This window comes from Helianthus annuus, chromosome 11 (assembly GCF_002127325.2).
Source record: "Helianthus annuus cultivar XRQ/B chromosome 11, HanXRQr2.0-SUNRISE, whole genome shotgun sequence".
Taxonomy (NCBI): domain Eukaryota; kingdom Viridiplantae; phylum Streptophyta; class Magnoliopsida; order Asterales; family Asteraceae; genus Helianthus; species Helianthus annuus.
In genome coordinates this window covers 156,516,604-156,536,308 of record NC_035443.2, presented here as the reverse complement: position 1 = coordinate 156,536,308, position 19,705 = coordinate 156,516,604, and the positions used below count along the sequence as shown (strand labels likewise).

At 38.8% G+C, this 19,705-nt stretch overlaps 1 protein-coding gene across 1 annotated transcript in view; it reads right to left on the bottom strand.

Annotated features, from left to right (window-relative positions):
* Positions 1-559: 559 nt before the first annotated feature.
* Positions 560-19,705, bottom strand: part of LOC110888848 — a 33,044-nt gene continuing 13,898 nt past the window's right edge. The window contains exons 8-14 of the mRNA XM_022136351.2: positions 6,746-7,169; positions 5,712-6,652; positions 4,734-5,523; positions 4,420-4,640; positions 2,907-4,332; positions 1,145-1,367; positions 560-946 (exon numbers count right to left, since the gene is read on the bottom strand). Coding sequence (XP_021992043.2) covers positions 560-946; positions 1,145-1,367; positions 2,907-4,332; positions 4,420-4,640; positions 4,734-5,523; positions 5,712-6,652; positions 6,746-7,169 — 4,412 coding nt within the window. The remainder of the gene's footprint in view (positions 947-1,144; positions 1,368-2,906; positions 4,333-4,419; positions 4,641-4,733; positions 5,524-5,711; positions 6,653-6,745; positions 7,170-19,705) is intronic.

Genomic DNA, 19,705 nt, shown 5'->3' with positions numbered 1-19,705 from the left:
AATAGATATATTTAGAAAGTAAGTTTTGTTTGTTTATATGTGATTCGGATTGCTTATATAAGTTGGAAGTAAAGAGGTACTACAAATGTAATATAGCACACGCCAATACATGTTATCTCCTTAATCATTATTATAGGTTCTTTCGGATTGCTAAATATTTAAATCATAAATACAGAATTAAAAAAAACATTAATTACAATTATGAAATGACTAAATATTTAAATCTTTTATTTTATAATGATTTGCAAATTGGAAATACGACACTTTAATAAAGTGTTAATATCGGTAACATCAACTCATAAATACTAAATAGGTGAGACAACGGTCTCTTCAAACGATGCTACTTTGTATAGTCCTCGAAAGGCCTCAGCGTCTCGTAAGTATTGAAAATCTTTCAGTCCAATTTGTATCTCAAGAATACCATAGCGATCGATCTCAAAATACCAAGTGTCACCTTTGTTCTCAGCTAATTTGTTACGCCATGAATCAAATGAAATTGAATTTAGGTTTGTAAAAGACGACACTTCTGACCATCGTTCGTCTTCAAATTTAAATAGCTTCACTTTTTTTCAGGGGTGTTTCCAAAAATAAACATATGAAGTGTGTTGCGGATTTTGAAAAAACTGCTTTGGCGACCAATAACATCAGTACATTGTGGTATGGAAACCTTTGAGAAAGTTTCAGAATCCACATCAAAAGCAATCGTATAACTTTTAGCAGGCGTCCAATAGTGTGGAGATGGAAAATATAAAACATTATTGCATAAAGTTCCGGAAGACAACCAATATAAACTTGAACCGTAATCCGGTCCTTTCAATAAAGTTAGAGTTTTCCATTCACATGTGTTACGAGAATACACACGCGGTACAACATCATCCTTACGACATTGGAGAAGTAATATTTTAACATCGTTAGATGAATCAATATAAATCCCAACTGCATCTTTCTTTAAATCAAAAAAAAATTTAGGTTTCTTATCACACAAATTCAAAAATTGGTTAGTTGTCGGATTCCAAAGAATCAATTCGTTCGGTAACCAATGGATGAAGATCAGTAAAAGACCATATTCAGAAGCAAGAATTGTTAGATTTGAAAGACAGGTGTCAACGGGGAAGGAAATAATCTTCCTTGAAGAAATGTCTACCTTTCCACTAATCAAGTTATGAAGATCAATTGATGACTTGGTCAGCGTGATAAGCTTACGATCTTCATATTTAGCGGTACGGCGATAGTGAATAATCGCAAACAAATGTGACGACAATTCGTATCGCCATTGTTTGGAAACACATCTTAATCGAGCAACACACTTTGTTGGTAGCCTTGATAGGATTTCGTTAGCAAACATTTGAAATTCAAGATGTTCCATCCTACAAAATATTTCATAAGAAACAATTGATGAGAATTATGTACTCGAATTTGTGAAGTAAGCAACCAAGTTGCATGAATGATATACAAAACATATAATATAGCAAAACTGATTCGTATGAAGATTATTGGCAAATTATAAAAAGAACATAATGAAAGATACATAACCAAACCGAAATTCCGAATTGGAGATAATTACCTTTTCTCTCAACACAAATAATCTGACCAACTAAAATGTGATTTATTTATAATTGCATTGGAAGGTAAACTTTATAATTAATGAGGATATTTTATTTTAAGAATATGATATATAAGATTTAATCCATTAAATTCATTAAATAAGAAAATAAATGAAAATATTGTCTCCAAAATTAGATAAATGAACCATTCAGAACCATGTAAGTTGGAAATGATGTACGTAATGATAATTTTAATTTCGACATTTATTAGAATATATAAATAAGTGTAACTAATTTTATGTGATTGACCAATTTCCATATTTACATATAAACTATAAATTTTAAAGTAAGAAAGTTTGGAAAATGATGTACATAATTGTAACTTAAACTTCGACATTCATTGAAATAAATAAATAATTGTAACTAATTGTATGTGATTGTGAAATCTCCATATAAACTATATATTTTAAATTTAAAAAATTGCCTAAAGTTAAACATAAGAATACAAATTTTTATCTTCTAAAATTTGTTTGAAAATAGTTTGTTCTATTTAAGATGCTAGATTAAATAAGGAAAAAAATAATTAATGATAACATATAGCTTATTAATCGTTAATCGATTAAGAAAGTAATTAATCGTTACTATATTAACATAGTCAATTCCTTGAAAAAAGAATTATAAATGGAATGATATATATCATTATTTTTTGTCAAATTAATTAATATAATATGAAGATGTAACAAATATAAACAAATAATAGAATATTCGTAAGGTAAGTTGTGCTAATTGATAATTTCCCAAATTTAATTAAAAAAACAGTTGACTTATTTCGGTTAAGTACCCGGGAACTACATGGGTGGCTAAACACCAAGTAAACACATAGAAATACTATACGTTTAAGCATTAAACTATTATTTCAAAACCAAAATATTAAAAGATTGTTAACCATACGTTTAAGCGTTAAACAATCTAAGAGTCACAAAGCCAGTACAATTTTGCACATGTATAGAAAGCCTAATTCTGTTGAATATACTTTAATGCGTAAATACTTCGTTATAGGTTTCTTCGAATATAAACAAAAATGATACAAAGTACGTGAAGTAAGATTAAAAGATGATAAACATAAAAACCTCACAATCCATTGAATATCTCTTTATATACAACATTCATTGTTTTATTTGTAGGCCTGCCTTCATTGTCAAGTATTAGTAACTTGATTCCATCTCGTCTTGTAACCCTGGATAAAGCTACGTACAATTGACCATGTGTGAAAACTGGTTTAAGTACAAACCAACCTTAGATAGCGACTGGCCCTGGCTTTTGTTAATCGTCATCGCAAAACATACCGTTATTGGAAATTGCCTCCTTTGAAATGCAAAAGGAATCTTTCTGTCCGAAGGTACCAAATTCATTCTAGGTATGAATGTCCGAGAACCAATATTTCCACCTGAAATTATCTCAGCTTCAATAACACGGCTGTAAAGTTTTGTCACCTTTAACCTTGTACCGTTACACAAACCATTTCGTTGGTCAGTATTTCGCAACAACATTACTGGAACACCAACTTTAAGCACTAACCTATGATTTGGTAAACCAGACACTTTAAGACCATTTAGCACGTCGGGTGAGTATATTTTTTGCTGATCAGCATTGCCATCTTCAGTAGGGCATAGACTGTCAGAACTAAGATACTCTTTTTCTTCACCTGGGAAAACTGCCAACAATCTGTCGTTAATCTCGTGAACAACCTCATTCTTAGGCGTAAGTATAGCTCTGGTACTAAAGTAATTACGACCATCGTAGTTCTCCAAGATTGACGGATAGACAAAATCAATCAGGCTAGAAATTGGATCAGATATGCTGTCAATTAAAAGCTCAGGTGGTATTTCAATTATTGCTTCTCCATCATTGGAACCACCAACATTTCCCTCACCAACGTCCAACAACCATTTTGCAAAATTACTGATCTCTTCAACTTCAGATGATGGTCTTCCAAAGGTTAACCTCATGTTTCTAGTTAACGTCAACAACTTACACTTACTCCACAGATAAGACGAACATAATGAGGCATTCACAATTTCTTGTCGTCTACCATTTGGAACAACAGGTAATATTTGCCTAAAATCACCACCAAATACAATAACCTTTCCTCCAAATACAACATCAGACATGGATGAATTAGATATATTGAAAATGTCATGCATAGTTCTATCCAAAGCCTCAAATGCATGTTTATGATCCATAGGAGCTTCATCCCATATAATGAGTTTGGTCTGTTGTAGTAATTTAGCTACATCATCGTCAGGTTTAATGTGACAAATGGAATCCTCATTTAGATTCAAAGGTATATGAAACCTAAAATGCGTCGTTCTTCCTCCATCCAACAGCAAGGATGCAATTCCGCTAGATGCAACGTTTAATACGATCTCACCTTTTGACCTAATTGCAGCAGACAATGTTTTCCATAAAAATGTTTTACCAGTCTTGCCATAACTGTAAACAAAAAATACTCCTCCATTGTCTCCATCAACTGCGTTCATAATTTCTTCATATACTGAACGTTGTTCATCCGTTAACAAATTCACCTGACCTTGATAAACATTTTGTAAATCTATTATGTCGTATGCAAGCTCTTCGTTAATCAATCGGCAGCGAAAGTTATCTAAAGATGAAGTATCCGGGTAAGGCATTGATACAAATCTTCGAAGCAATGAATTATTCCGAGTTAAAAACTTCTCGATTTCGCATAAAACATAGTTCTTTAGTTGCTCATCAGGAATTGATAAACCTGTTAAAAAATCAGAACCACATATAAATTTAATGGTAAATTTTTAGTAACTGTAACAAAAACATAATATGAAATTTTTAATTTTACATGAAACACGATGATACTTTGAGAATCTGTACAGAAAATCGTCTGTCATATACTTCCATGTGCTTTCCCAGACTACTTCAGGTCTTGATAAAGTGCTTGACAGTAACATGGTGGCGAATAAATTGCGAATATAACCTGCGCTATCTGATATATTTGCTTCTTTGATGGCCTCAATGTACTCCGAGTCGTCATCCAACAAACCAAGCGCATAGCAAGCATCTCTAAAAGTATCGTACACTCGACCATTAACTGTTTTAATATCATCAAACTATGTTGGTCCTTTAACTTTGTTAAGAAAAATTCTTAAATAGTACGCTTCACCGGTAGACGGAGAAACGGAATGAATTCTTCCAATTGTTTTTCCTTTTATTCTCGGAACCCATATACGCTGGTCAAGCTTCCACACATAAAAACGTGGAAACTGTACATATGTTAGTGTACGTGCAACAGTGTCGTTAGGATCTTGATTACGTTGCATCCAAGACAAAAACATTGATGAGTTCACAGATGGCTTGTTTAGCACCTGATTAATATCTTCATCAGGACCGAAACAAACTGTTTGTTGTCCAGGAAGATGGAAAGGCAACCTCATAACAGAAGGACTCCTATAATTAACTTCATTGGAAAAAATCCTCCAAGAGGCTTCACAAGCCGATATATACCTGCAATCATAATACTCTTTAATTTCATCATTTTCTGCTTGCTCGTTTTCATTATTGCTCGGAACCACAGCAACTGTTGCTCTATCAGGACCTTTATTAATATATTTGAACAAATACTTTATTGACGCCGCTTGGTTGCACCATTCAAGGTTTATATGCGCCTGATATCTTTTCAAAAGTTTTTTGTTGTAAGGTACAACACTTCTGTTGTCTAACTCAATTCTATTTTTTAAAACGAAGGAACCGTCATCTCTTCTTCTGTATAAGGGAAATCCGTTACAATCCAAGGTTGAGTGATCTTGAAATTTCTTGGGAAAACCTTTCGAACATTTTCTATCAACCATACATGGAGAGCTCATTCTAGCGTTACCACATGGACCATGAATCATATGGTCTTTCACAAGCGTATATAGTTCCGGGTCTTGGTTTATATCAGGGATTTCTACAAAAATAAACTAATCAACATGGTCTACAGTTGAAGTTTGTAATCATTCTCCATGAATAAGCACATATGCGCATGAGGCAATCCTCGCTTCTGAAACTCAATAGTGTAAACAACTACACAAAAAGGTAAGAAACTATTACTTATCATTGAGATCATGTTCAAAAAAAGTAAATTTAATAACATACCAGCTGAAGCTTTTCCAAACAAATGATGGTCTTTCAAATCTTTACAAATTGCATCTAGCTTTATTTTAAAGATTCGCGATAAAATATCAGGCCTATCCTCCGGATTATGATTTGTGTCCTTAAGAAACCTTTGAACCTCCGGCCACTTGGGATTGCAGGTAATGGTTATAAAAAAGTCGGGATAACAATACCATTTACAAATGGCCATAGCGTCAAGATAGTTTTGCATCATATATCGTGACCCGCCTGTAAACGAAGATGGAAGGAAAATACGTTTTCCAACCTTAGACAAATCTTGTTGGCCGTTATATCTTAGTTTTCGGATATTCTCATATGTATACCTGAGATCTTGTTGCTGAAATCTTATAAAGTTAAGTCGCTCGCTCTCAATCATCGTATAAGCATCAACCAAGAACTGTTGGAATAACCGTCGAGAATTTAGAATCAATGAAAACTGGTTACTACGATCTTGTACACGATACGCAAAAAACTCTCTCATTGTACAATTCGGACGTTTCTTGTTAGTAACATCAATGACACCCCTATGGGGTATGTCAATTCTGTAACCGTCGTCTCCATATGGGAACAAAATAGGATACTGAAGTGCAAGATAGGAAGGATGCAACTCACTTATTCTTTTTATTGACCCTGTTTGTGTCTCGACAACGATACCTCTATTCTCAAGAGCGTTATCAATATCTCCAACAATAAGAGCAGCAACCTCGAAGGAAGTAGGTAAGTTATAAGTCCGACCATCTTGTTCTCTTTTCCCAATAAGGCGAAGCTTTAAAGTGGTATTAGGATTCTGTTGGAAGCAATCGCTAACCATCCTATAAATTTTCACAAGCACATTGTTGGCATCCAACATTGCTTTGATTTGTTGTATCAGCTTATTATCAGTTTCGTCTGAAGAGGTTGATGGGGAAGCATTGTCTGAAGACCTGTTTCATAAAATTGAAATAGTAAGTAAATATATAATTAAAAAAAATGTTATTAAAAAATTAGTTCATGCATGGTACCTAAAAACTGATTGCCTGTTTGCCAACTCATTTTCAGTATCGTATATGTATAACTGACAAAATTTAGATTTCCCTCCGTTTTCTGGCACAAGACTACCAATAGAATGATAATTTTCACCATTAATTCTGTAGCAAAAAGGAGCATTACCAGTATTAACGGTCTGGTCAACCTTACAACCCATTGACGTAAACGCGAACATAGAATTGTAACGTCGAATGTTCTTCAAAAAGCGCATGCTTTCAGTGTCATTGGACATGAATAGACTTTTATAATAAGGTGTCGCAGATTTGTAATCAGGTAACACAACTTTGACATAACCACAGCATAACATATGACATATTTTGCCACCCTCTTTTCTTCCGCTTCCTTTCTCTACATCCCATAACTTTGCATAACAAACTTCACAAGTAATAACTTGATCACCATGATCCAAATAATCTGTTAAAACATACAACATTAGAGTTATATATACAACATTCATTACAATAATAAGATATACGTATTTTGTAACACCTCGAAAAATTTCGTCCAATAATGTCTTGACACGTGTCATAAGGGTCCGGTATGTGAAAACATACTTTAGAGGGACTAAAAGTGACAAACAGTGAAAACTATGGAACGTAAGGGTCCAAAGTGTCAACAATGGATAAATAGACTCTATGATAACCCAACATAATGTTTATAACCTTAAACGGATGGTTCATGGGTCATACGACGCGGAAATTGCACAAAAGTGAAGTATTGTAAACTATAGGGGCCAAAAGTGTCAACATGTTGAATTTATACCTCTGAGTGAACTTTTGGCAGACCCGAAGCTTTGTAAAGCTAAAATATACTCACTAGAATATGTGGTAAAAATTTCATGAAGTTTCGTCAACGTATGAGAAAGTTATGGCCAAAACCGTACTTGAGGGACTAAAAGCGTCAACGTCGAATTTCATGGCTTTTCGGTTGAGAGCAAAGTTATCCGAGGACATTACCATGTTGGTAAATGTCCCAAGGTTCCTAGAAACCAAGTTTGGGGGTTTACGAGTCAAGAAAAGTGGCCAAAACCTCGTAACCAAAGTGCAGGGACCAAACTGCAACATTTAACAAAGTTTTGGGGATCAGACAAAGCCAGGCGGCCCGCCTGGCACCCCAAGCGGGCCGCGTGAGACCCCCAGTAACATAAATTCGCGAATTTTGCATTTCTGGTCCGAATTTGAAGTTGGTAACAGCTCATGGCACCTCCAAAAGCTCCAATAAACACCCTTGCATGCCTATGGCAATAGTAACCTATCCTCAAACCTCTGAATCCATCTTTAAATCAGATCAAAACCCCATTTCTTGGCATTTCCTTTTGTGATCAAGAACACTCTCAACTTGCAAAACTCTCTCAAGCATTTCTGGAGCATTTCTGATCATCAAGGCAACATCCTAGTGTTCTCTAAGCACCTATAGGACCTTTGTAAGCTTCCAATTCGTTCTCTAATCCGTTCTTGCTTTGATTATTGCTAAAAGTCAAACTGTTTGTTCATAAGCTTTGACTTTCTGATTAAACGGATTTCTTTCAGTCATTTCTCGAATTGAAACCTGATATATGTTGGTATTTATGTGGGAAACAAACCCTCTAAAGGGTACTATCTGAATCCCACTATATGCATGCTAATTGTCGAGTCAAACATGTTTCTAAAAGGTCAACAGAAGTGATTTTTGCAAAAATAAGCTTGAATGTTAATATATTAGACATGCAATCTGATTGATCATCATAAATAACTTGTAATACATATAAGAATGTGTTTTACCATCATCAACTCGACAATCTATAGTATAGACACGAATCGGAACCGAAAGTCTTGTAAAACGATTATCTCGTAGACTATCGATTCGGATTCACACATGCATGTTCGAGATCTGTATTGGAAAGTATTTTTGACCATTTTTATTTTGGTAAAACTTTCTGGAATTTTTGTTGATTGAGTCTATACTTAGCCGATTCAAATGCATGTTTCCGATTTATGCATAAAGTTGACTATTTTGCCCTTTTTGAGATAAAACGTGATTTCTGGAAAAGTGAAAGAGTAGAAATCTTTATTTCTAATATATAAACTTGCACCGAAAATTTCGGATCAGTTGGTGGTCCAGATTTTGAGTTATGGCCATTAGCGTAAAACTATATCTTAAAGTTACATAAACGGCCCTTTTCGCATATAACCCATTTCTGGCCACGTTTTGATATAAAACTTTTTACCCACTGATGTATTATAATATTTTGGGATTTTTGATGATTTTTAATTAATTTTTGGCTGAACGTATCTTAGATCGCTTAGTCGATTCGGTTTATGTCGGTTTTTACCGTTAAAGCCATAAAATGAGTTTTATACCTTCTTTTGACCCGAAACCTTTTCCTACTGTTTTTATTTGTTGAATAAAGTATTTCAAGTATTCTGGAAATATAAAAATCTCAGCTTTTCTTTGAAAACCCGAAAACGCCCTTAAATCGCATTTTTAGCGTTTTAAGCGTATAGTAAGCGTTATACTCGTTTTAAACATATAAGACTTATATCTACTGATGTAATTAGTATATTTTCATATAATAACAGTAAGTATAAGTATATGAACTCAGATTTCCAGTTTGGCATTTTTAGCCCTTGTGAAATTTCTAAAATACCCCTACGGTGCATAGTTTGGTTTTAAATGATAAATTTGACATATGGGTCATACCCTACTGTTATAACATGTTAAATTAAGTATATTTACTGTATGAACCAGACCCGAAACTCAGACTTCTAATTTTACTCTTTTATGATCTTTTAAATGACCAAAATGCCCTTCTAAGGCATAAATTGAGTTTAAAATTATCCCGGGCAATATAGAACATAACTTACTGATATTATGTCATATTTAAAGCATATTATCTCAGGGAACTTGCATTTGACTTATTTGGCTACCCGTAACGCCCTTTTTGCGTTCGGTTCGAGTTACGTAACTAGTTTGCGTAAATTGACCGAAGCGGGTCAAACGTTATCATTTTTATCTCAAAATCCAGGATGTATTTAGTATACCCATATTATACAAGTATTCAAGCTTGTCGGGTCTAAATCACATTCCATCTGGTCTTTCGCTTAATCGTGCGTTTAACCGTATCATCCTTAAAACTAACCGGTCAAAGCTTAGGCTTAATTAAAGACCCGTTAGTATTCTAATTGGTTATTTATACCATCGTTCCAGACTAGAGCTTTCCAGTAAATTGTACCTACGCTTACTTAGGAATACGGCTGAGTTATTATTCTTGCTATTTAAGACAGGAGCTAGCTCAGGTAAATACTTTTAACTTATTTTCCCTTATACGGGCTTGGGATACGGTATTATAAAAATACCGCTTGGTCGGGTGTAGAAACTGTTTAATCGGAGATGATTAAATTGCATAATCCCGTTTTAATTCTGTGTTGATTGATAACAAATAACATTGGGGGTTAATGACCGTGTCCTGGATATCCTTGGCTCATTTTAAAAAGTGAATGGCCACGACGTAAGCACAAGGTGTAGGCAAAACACCTCCTGTTGCATATGTATAACGTATACTCACTCGTGAGATTATCTTCTTGTGAGATTATATTTGTGGTGTGTCGATTAATCTTGTCCGGCTTGTATTGTATAATCACCGGCCCTAAATGTTGGACAACCATGTAAATCGGATACAAGATTTTTATTAATAAAATTGTCCCAAGTATAAAGATTAATTTTGCCTCTGTGCATCTTAATCAATGTGTCAAGATGTTTTGTGCCGTTTGCACTCGAATCACTTTTCAAACTCTTTTTCCAAACTGAGTCAGTTAATTGTATTTACCAGTGTAAAATGACGTATTTTCCAAAAGGTTAAGTGGCAGGTACTATGCGTAATTGGCTGGGAGCTCGGGGCGTTACTAGGGAATCTTGCAAATCCTAGATGCCTAAAGTCTATTGAACAGTTTTCTTTTATTGATCCGCCTGTGGATCCTTTACCTTCCGTTGTAATACTTTTACATCACTTATATTCGGAATGTAATATATTTATCTTCTGCTTCCGCTGTGCATTTATATATTGTGTTGTTTGTCTATGATGATGCCAACTACGTCACTATACTCCCCACCGGGCCCACCGGTGACACGTGGAAAAATTGGGGTGTGACAGGTTGGTATCAGAGCCAACATTGAGTGAATTAAACACTAGCTTTTGTGTTTAATCTCAATGACACAATTGCACATTCCTAAATCTTCTGAGTCGAGACTTAACATAGGAATACTCCCGATTCTAATCTGGAATTTACTGCTTCCGATTATTTTCATATTGGATACGTCGCCAAGCGAAGAAGCCGTAATAGGAGTTCTCCACACCGGAGCCCGAGATGCTGAGTGTCACACCCCAAAATCCACCTGCGGAGTATCACCGCTTGGGAGCGTGACTGACCAGGATCAAGCCACCAATCATATTGAACATGCATTTAATATTAAGTAAGATAAAAGAAAACCATCCATTCAATACAAAAGGTGTTCAAAACATATCAACGTTTTAAAGTGTAGCGGAAGCATAGTAAAGAAACCAACAGTAGTAAATAGTTTAAGCGTTGTAACAGTTCAACATAAGAAACACGATCCTCGTCCACAACGACCCGCTTCTCCAATGCAAGCTCCCAGTACCTAACGATCTGCAAGGCATGTAACAGTATGATCAACAAACTAGTTGAGCGAGTTCACAGTAAGTAAATGTGTAACAGTAAGTAACAGGTGGCTCTACAGGGCCGATAGTAAGTTATGCTGGTGGGGGCTTCCCATGTTGAGTGACCACTAGACTGTTCGTATTATTATCCCTGTTCTTCGTCCGAGAACAGAAGTGTGTATAAAGTGTGCGTAGGTTTTACGCACGTATCCTTCGTAACCTGAGGATAGAAGTAAGTAATGCGTACACGTAGGTTTTACGTGCGTATCCTTCGTAACCGAGGATAGAATGGCATGTGAACCCGTAGGTGTTATCCCAACCTACGTAACCGTCCCGACATCCGAGGACATGATAGGTGACAGTCTAGTAAAGCATATGTACGTTCCTTTCAATAATAACCTTTAACCCATTCCCACAACCCGGGAATCCCATGCCTTAGTAGGAGTGTGAACTCACCTTGGTTTGCTCGGTATGCTAGGTTATGCACTCACAAGTAATTAATCACGTCCTAGTGTATGCACGTATAACAAATCAGTTCATGTTCGCAATTGTACGCATGCAGTTAATTGTTCACATAGCAATCAGTTTGCATATCGGCACAACACGTAGTATTACACGAATATGTTCATCACCAAGCATGGCATAACAATTAATTCAACATATGTTCTACTGTTCAAAGCATTATCAAAACCCTAATATCTTTCGATTCATAATTCATCCTTCGACAGTCCATTATCACCATTTTCCTTCGGACCGAAGGTTATGCTTCGGACCATGTCTATCTTTCGGTCCAACTATCTTTCGGTCCAACTATCTTTCGGTCCAACTATCTTTCGGTCGAACTATGGTTCGGTCAACAAGTATCCTTCGGTCAAATGATGGTTCGAACAGCTAATATCTTTCAGTCAATATCAGTTATGTTTATCCCTTAACACAATTTTCACAATTTAGTAAATATCAACCAGATCAAACAAGCATGATTCCCACGTTTATCTAGAACCCTAATCTGATTAACAAGCATAACACTTTATCCTATACGATTCCGTTTTCAAGAACAGTGAACAATAACAATCCGTAGTGTATACATCACAACCAATCCACAAGCTTTATCATTAACCCTAATCACAACAGATCCAATTTGCATACAAATCCGATGAACATCCAAATCCTACCAATCATGCACAACCGATTAACATACAACCCTAGCATCTTTCAAAACATCCATACTAACCGATCACGATATGAACAATTCGATTAACATATATCCGATTAGTATACGTATCCGGTTAATCATACAGTCAACATATTGCAAGTAAATTGGTAAATCATGAAATCACATACACCTTAAATACTAACCGGAATTGAAAGCAAAAAGGGAATCGTTCAGCAAGAAATCTCCGGTTGGTTGTGATTGCCGTCACACACACAATGAAAACTAGGGTTCTTAGAAAAACTGCCGACTTGCATGTAATACTCGTATATAAACATTTTACATGAATGGGCCAAGCCCATTAGAATAACTGGGCCGAAGGATATGTTTCGAGATTCATCATTCCGAAGGATGATCTTTCGGATCGAAGGATGTGTTTCGACATCCTTCGATTCATGCATCATGTTTCGTGGGACATCCTTCGAAAGTTGGGCCATGTTTCACACTAACTAGTTAACACATAATACAAGTTTCACAATATGGCAATCAAATGTGCAATTAAACAATTAGTCAATACATGTTCGTGTAATACATATGAAATCAAATCTTGGAATTTCGAGTTGTCACATTATCCCCAACTTAAAAGAAATTTCGTCCCGAAATTTGGTACGCACTTACTGAGGAAGCTAGGTAAGTTACATCGTTCACTGGTTTTCCTGGGGTGTCACATCATCCCCCCGTTGATTTGGAATTTCGTCCCGAAATTCAGTAGTAGTAGCTTCAGCCTCAGAAGTGGATGCATTGGTTTCGAATAACTGAGGATACTTTTCTTGCATCTGATCTTCGCGTTCCCAGGTATACTCTGGACCACGCTGGGAGTTCCAACGAATTCGAACAAGAGGGATTCTCTTGTGCTTGAGGACCTTAACATCCCGGTCCGTGATTTCAACTGGTTCCTCGACGAACTGCAACCGCTCGTCGATAGTGAGTTCCTTAAAAGGAATTATAAGGGTCTCATCTGATAGGCATTTCTTCAGATTGGACACGTGAAATACATTGTGAACTACACCGAGTTCAGGAGGTAGGTTTAATCTGTAGGCTACCTTGCCAATCTTTTCTAAGATTTCGAATGGTCCGACGTACCGCGGATTCAATTTGCCTCTTTTACCAAAACGAACCACACCCTTCCAGGGTGAAACTTTCAATAAGACCCGGTCCCCGACCTCAAATTCCAATGGCTTTCTACGCTTGTCCGCGTAGGCTTTCTGACGGTCGCGTGCTGCCGCCATGCGTTGTCGTATCTGTGCTATCTTTTCTGTGGCGTCCACAACAATATCTGGACCCGTAATTTGACTATCTCCCACCTCTGCCCAACAGAGAGGTGACCGGCATTTACGTCCGTACAATGCCTCAAATGGAGCGGCTTGAATGCTGGTGTGGTAACTGTTATTGTATGAGAACTCCACCAAAGGGAGGTGCTTTTCCCAGCCGTTGCCGAAATCGATAACACACGCTCGAAGCATGTCTTCTAGAGTTTGAATAGTTCGCTCAGACTGCCCATCCGTCTGAGGATGATATGCTGTGCTCATGTCTAATCGTGAGCCGAAGGATTTGTGCATCGCTTGCCAAAGCTCTGACGTGAATCGTGCATCGCGATCCGAAATAATAGAAGTGGGCACTCCGTGCCTCGAAACAACTTCTTTAAGGTAAACGTCTGCTAGGGTAGAAAACTTATCCGTTTCTTTGATAGCCAAGAAGTGAGCAGACTTTGTGAGTCGATCAACGATCACCCAAATAGTGTCATTCCCACGCTGGGATCTAGGTAAGCCCGTAACGAAATCCATGGAAATTTCTTCCCATTTCCACTGCGGTATCTTGGGCTGCTGCAGTAGGCCTGCTGGTTTCTGATATTCAACCTTGACTCTCGCACAGGTTAAGCATTTTCCAACGTACGTAGCGATGTGAGCCTTCATACTAGGCCACCAATAAGTAGTGCTGATGTCGTGGTACATTTTATCCGACCCTGGATGTACCGAATAGCGAGACTTGTGAGCTTCATCCATTACCAGTTGACGTAATCCGCCATAGAGTGGGACCCAAATACGCCCCGTTACATAGTAAGCACCGTCTTCCTTTTGTTCCATGCGTTGCCTTGAACCGCGTAAGGCTTCAGCTTTGACGTTTTCGGGTTTCAGTGCTTCTAACTGAGCAGCTCGTATCTGTGCAGGAAGACTGGACTGAATGGTAAGCTGTAGCGCTCGCACGCGCTTAGGTAGAGTGTCTTTCCGACTGAGGGCATCAGCCACAACATTGGCCTTGCCTGGATGATACTTGATGGCGCATTCGTAGTCGTTCAGAAGTTCAACCCATCTTCGTTGACGCATATTCAAATCCTTTTGCTTAAGGATATGCTCGAGACTCCTGTGATCGGTGTAAATCGTGCACCTGGTACCGTACAGGTAGTGTCGCCATATCTTAAGCGCGAAAACAACAGCTCCCAGCTCTAAATCGTGCGTCGTGTAGTTCCGTTCATGAACCTTGAGTTGCCGAGAGGCGTATGCGATAACTTTATCCCGCTGCATCAATACACAACCAAGACCCTGTATAGATGCGTCACAGTATACCACGAAGTCATCTGTGCCCTCGGGCAGTGAGAGAATAGGCGCGCTGCAAAGCCTATCCTTTAAGTACTGAAAAGCGGTCTCCTGTGTATTACCCCATCTGTAAACGACACCTTTCTGTGTAAGCATAGTGAGTGGTTGCGCGATCTTGGAGAAGTCTTTAATAAATCGCCTGTAGTAACCTGCCAAACCCAAGAATTGGCGTATTTCTGTCGGTGTACGTGGTGCTGGCCAGTTTCTGATCGAATCAACCTTGGATGGATCGACATGAATCCCATCCTTGTTTACCACATGGCCTAAGAAGTGGACTTCACGAAGCCAGAAGTCGCATTTTGAAAACTTTGCGTACAGTTGCTCTTTTCGAAGAAGTTCCAAGATCAGGCGTAAGTGCTGCTCGTGTTCCTCCTGACTCTTGGAGTAAATCAAAATGTCGTCGATGAAAACGATAACAAACTTATCAAGATACGGTTTGCACACCCTGTTCATGAGATCCATGAAGACTGCAGGTGCGTTTGTAAGCCCGAATGGCATGACCAGAAACTCGTAGTGACCATAACGAGTTCTGAAAGCAGTTTTGGAGACGTCCTCATCCCGGACTCTCAGCTGATGATACCCTGACCTCAAATCGATCTTGGAATAGTAACACGACCCTTGCAACTGGTCGAATAAGTCATCTATGCGTGGAAGAGGATAACGGTTCTTCACCGTCACCTTGTTGAGTTCACGGTAGTCGATACACATCCTGAACGTACCGTCTTTCTTCTTCACAAATAACACTGGAGCTCCCCAAGGCGAAGAGCTTGGACGAATAAAGCCCTTTTCCAAGAGCTCTTGCAGCTGTTTCGACAGTTCTTCCAGTTCGGTTGGAGCTAAACGATATGGTGCGCGGGCTATTGGCGCTGCTCCAGGTGCCAATTCGATCTGAAACTCGACTTGACGATGAGGCGGTAAGCCTGGTAAATCTTCAGGAAACACCTGAGGGAAGTCACGTACAACTGGGATATCCTCCAGCTTCTTTTCCTTTGCTGATGCATCTGTAACGAGAGCCAGAATGGCAGTATGCCCCTTTCGTAAACATTTCTGCGCCTTCAAGTAAGAGATGATGCCAACCACAGCACCACTTTTGTCACCTTGTACTTCGAGAGGTTCTTGACTGGAGCGAGGAATACGAATAACTTTTTCCTTGCATAAGATCTCTGCGTGATGTTGAGATAACCAATCCATGCCGATGACGACGTCGAAGCTACCCAAGACTATGGGTATAAGATCAATCGTGAAAGTCTGACCCGCTAGAACAATGCTACAACCCTTGACTACATGAGCGGCTTCTACACTTTTACCATTTGCTAGTTCTACGACGTGTTTAGTGTCTAGAGGTGTTGGTGTACGTTTTAATAAGTTACTCATTTTCATGGACATATAACTCGTATCAGCACCCGAATCAAATAAGACAGTAACGTAAATATCGTCGAGAAGGAACTTACCCATAACCACGTTAGGATCATTCACTGCATCTCCTCGACCCAACACAAATGCTCGACCACGAGCTTCATTGCCGTTGTTGTTGTTGTTGTTGTTGTTGCCCCCATTATTGTTGTTATGGTTTCCGTTGCCCTGATGGTTGTTGTTGCGGTTCTGGTTCAACTGTGGGCAATCGCGTTTGAAGTGACCTTCAGCCCCACACTTATAACACCCCCTGTTGCCCTGTTGCTGATTCTGCTGATTCTGTGGAGCTGGTTGCTGAGGCTGCTGATTCTGATTTGCAGGGCGAGCGCTTCTACAATCTTTGGCCTCGTGACCCATCTTTAAACACCTTTGACAACGGCCCTTATTGCACTGGCCGCTGTGATGCCTGTTGCAGTTGTTACACTTTGGAAGGTTTCCTCGATACCCTCCCTGTCTGTGGCTGCTCGATGAGTGCTGACTGGGACTTTGGTAACTATCCGTCTTTCGCTGCTGAGACTGTGACTGTACCGATGCTGATCCCTTGCTAGAATCCCCCTCCCATTTTCTCTTACTTTCGCTGGGAGTAGCAAGTGTAGTAGCAGCAGTAGCGGTATCGGTAGCACTGATACGCTTTGGCAGTTTGCCCTGGTCTACTGCCTGATCTGTGATGCGATGAGCGAGGCGCTGAATTTCCTAGATGTTGTTGAGGTTAGCCGAGGTAACGTGGCTCTGTATTTCTGGTGCCAAACCTTTGAGATACAACTCAATTCGCTTGTATGGAGGGTCCACCATAGTTGGACATAACACAGCCAACTCATTCGATCTTTTGGTGTAAGCTTCGATTTCCGAACCAACCATTTTCAAGTTATACAACTCGTCCTCCAACTTGTGAATGTCTTCTCTAGTGCAGTATTCCCTCTTGATCAGTTCTTTGAATTCATTCCAGGGTGTGGCGTTAGCAGCTGCCAACCCTAAGATCTGCACTTGTGCGTTCCACCAAGTGAGCGCAATCCCTTCAAGTGTGCCAGTGGCGAACTTCACCCTGCGAGCCTCAGGGCATTCACACATTTCGAAAACCGACTCGATCTTTTCAAACCAGTGGAGGAGTCCGACTGCCCCCTCCGTGCCACTGAACGAGCTAGGACGACAGTCCATGAAAGTCTTGAAGGTACACGCAGGTTGTTGCTGAGCGGGTTGACCTATTGTGTACGAATAGGGCAAAGTTAAGTACGAGAATTAATGTAGGATCTAAAGATCCTAGTGTCTATACTGCAGGGTATACTACCTGCTTGGGCGGCTGCAACTGCCGCAGCAACGAGAGCCTCTAGCTGGGCTTGAGTCATGGTAATTCGTGCGGCCATTGATCTTCACATCAAAGGCAACATAAGTGAGAAAGGTTCGCGAATAGTGCGATGACAGAAGAATGTAAGCACATAAGTATTCTCATGCAATGTCAAGTCGTGAGCAAAGTAATGTAAGCATACTACGAGCAAAGTTCTATGCAAATTCTAGCATGTAGGCAATAAACATAAACCTTATTACCTAGGAAGTTGAGTCTTGCACGTGGAGCGAAGCGTCGTTGTGGATCGTTGAGAGCACTGTTCTGGTTATAGTCTGGTTTTAATAAAAACGTTTTCTCATATTAAAACCAAGTTCTCTATAACCAATGGCTCTGATACCAATCTGTCACACCCCAAAATCCACCTGCGGAGTATCACCGCTTGGGAGCGTGACTGACCAGGATCAAGCCACCAATCATATTGAACATGCATTTAATATTAAGTAAGATAAAAGAAAACCATCCATTCAATACAAAAGGTGTTCAAAACATATCAACGTTTTAAAGTGTAGCGGAAGCATAGTAAAGAAACCAACAGTAGTAAATAGTTTAAGCGTTGTAACAGTTCAACATAAGAAACACGATCCTCGTCCACAACGACCCGCTTCTCCAATGCAAGCTCCCAGTACCTAACGATCTGCAAGGCATGTAACAGTATGATCAACAAACTAGTTGAGCGAGTTCACAGTAAGTAAATGTGTAACAGTAAGTAACAGGTGGCTCTACAGGGCCGATAGTAAGTTATGCTGGTGGGGGCTTCCCATGTTGAGTGACCACTAGACTGTTCGTATTATTATCCCTGTTCTTCGTCCGAGAACAGAAGTGTGTATAAAGTGTGCGTAGGTTTTACGCACGTATCCTTCGTAACCTGAGGATAGAAGTAAGTAATGCGTACACGTAGGTTTTACGTGCGTATCCTTCGTAACCGAGGATAGAATGGCATGTGAACCCGTAGGTGTTATCCCAACCTACGTAACCGTCCCGACATCCGAGGACATGATAGGTGACAGTCTAGTAAAGCATATGTACGTTCCTTTCAATAATAACCTTTAACCCATTCCCACAACCCGGGAATCCCATGCCTTAGTAGGAGTGTGAACTCACCTTGGTTTGCTCGGTATGCTAGGTTATGCACTCACAAGTAATTAATCACGTCCTAGTGTATGCACGTATAACAAATCAGTTCATGTTCGCAATTGTACGCATGCAGTTAATTGTTCACATAGCAATCAGTTTGCATATCGGCACAACACGTAGTATTACACGAATATGTTCATCACCAAGCATGGCATAACAATTAATTCAACATATGTTCTACTGTTCAAAGCATTATCAAAACCCTAATATCTTTCGATTCATAATTCATCCTTCGACAGTCCATTATCACCATTTTCCTTCGGACCGAAGGTTATGCTTCGGACCATGTCTATCTTTCGGTCCAACTATCTTTCGGTCCAACTATCTTTCGGTCCAACTATCTTTCGGTCGAACTATGGTTCGGTCAACAAGTATCCTTCGGTCAAATGATGGTTCGAACAGCTAATATCTTTCAGTCAATATCAGTTATGTTTATCCCTTAACACAATTTTCACAATTTAGTAAATATCAACCAGATCAAACAAGCATGATTCCCACGTTTATCTAGAACCCTAATCTGATTAACAAGCATAACACTTTATCCTATACGATTCCGTTTTCAAGAACAGTGAACAATAACAATCCGTAGTGTATACATCACAA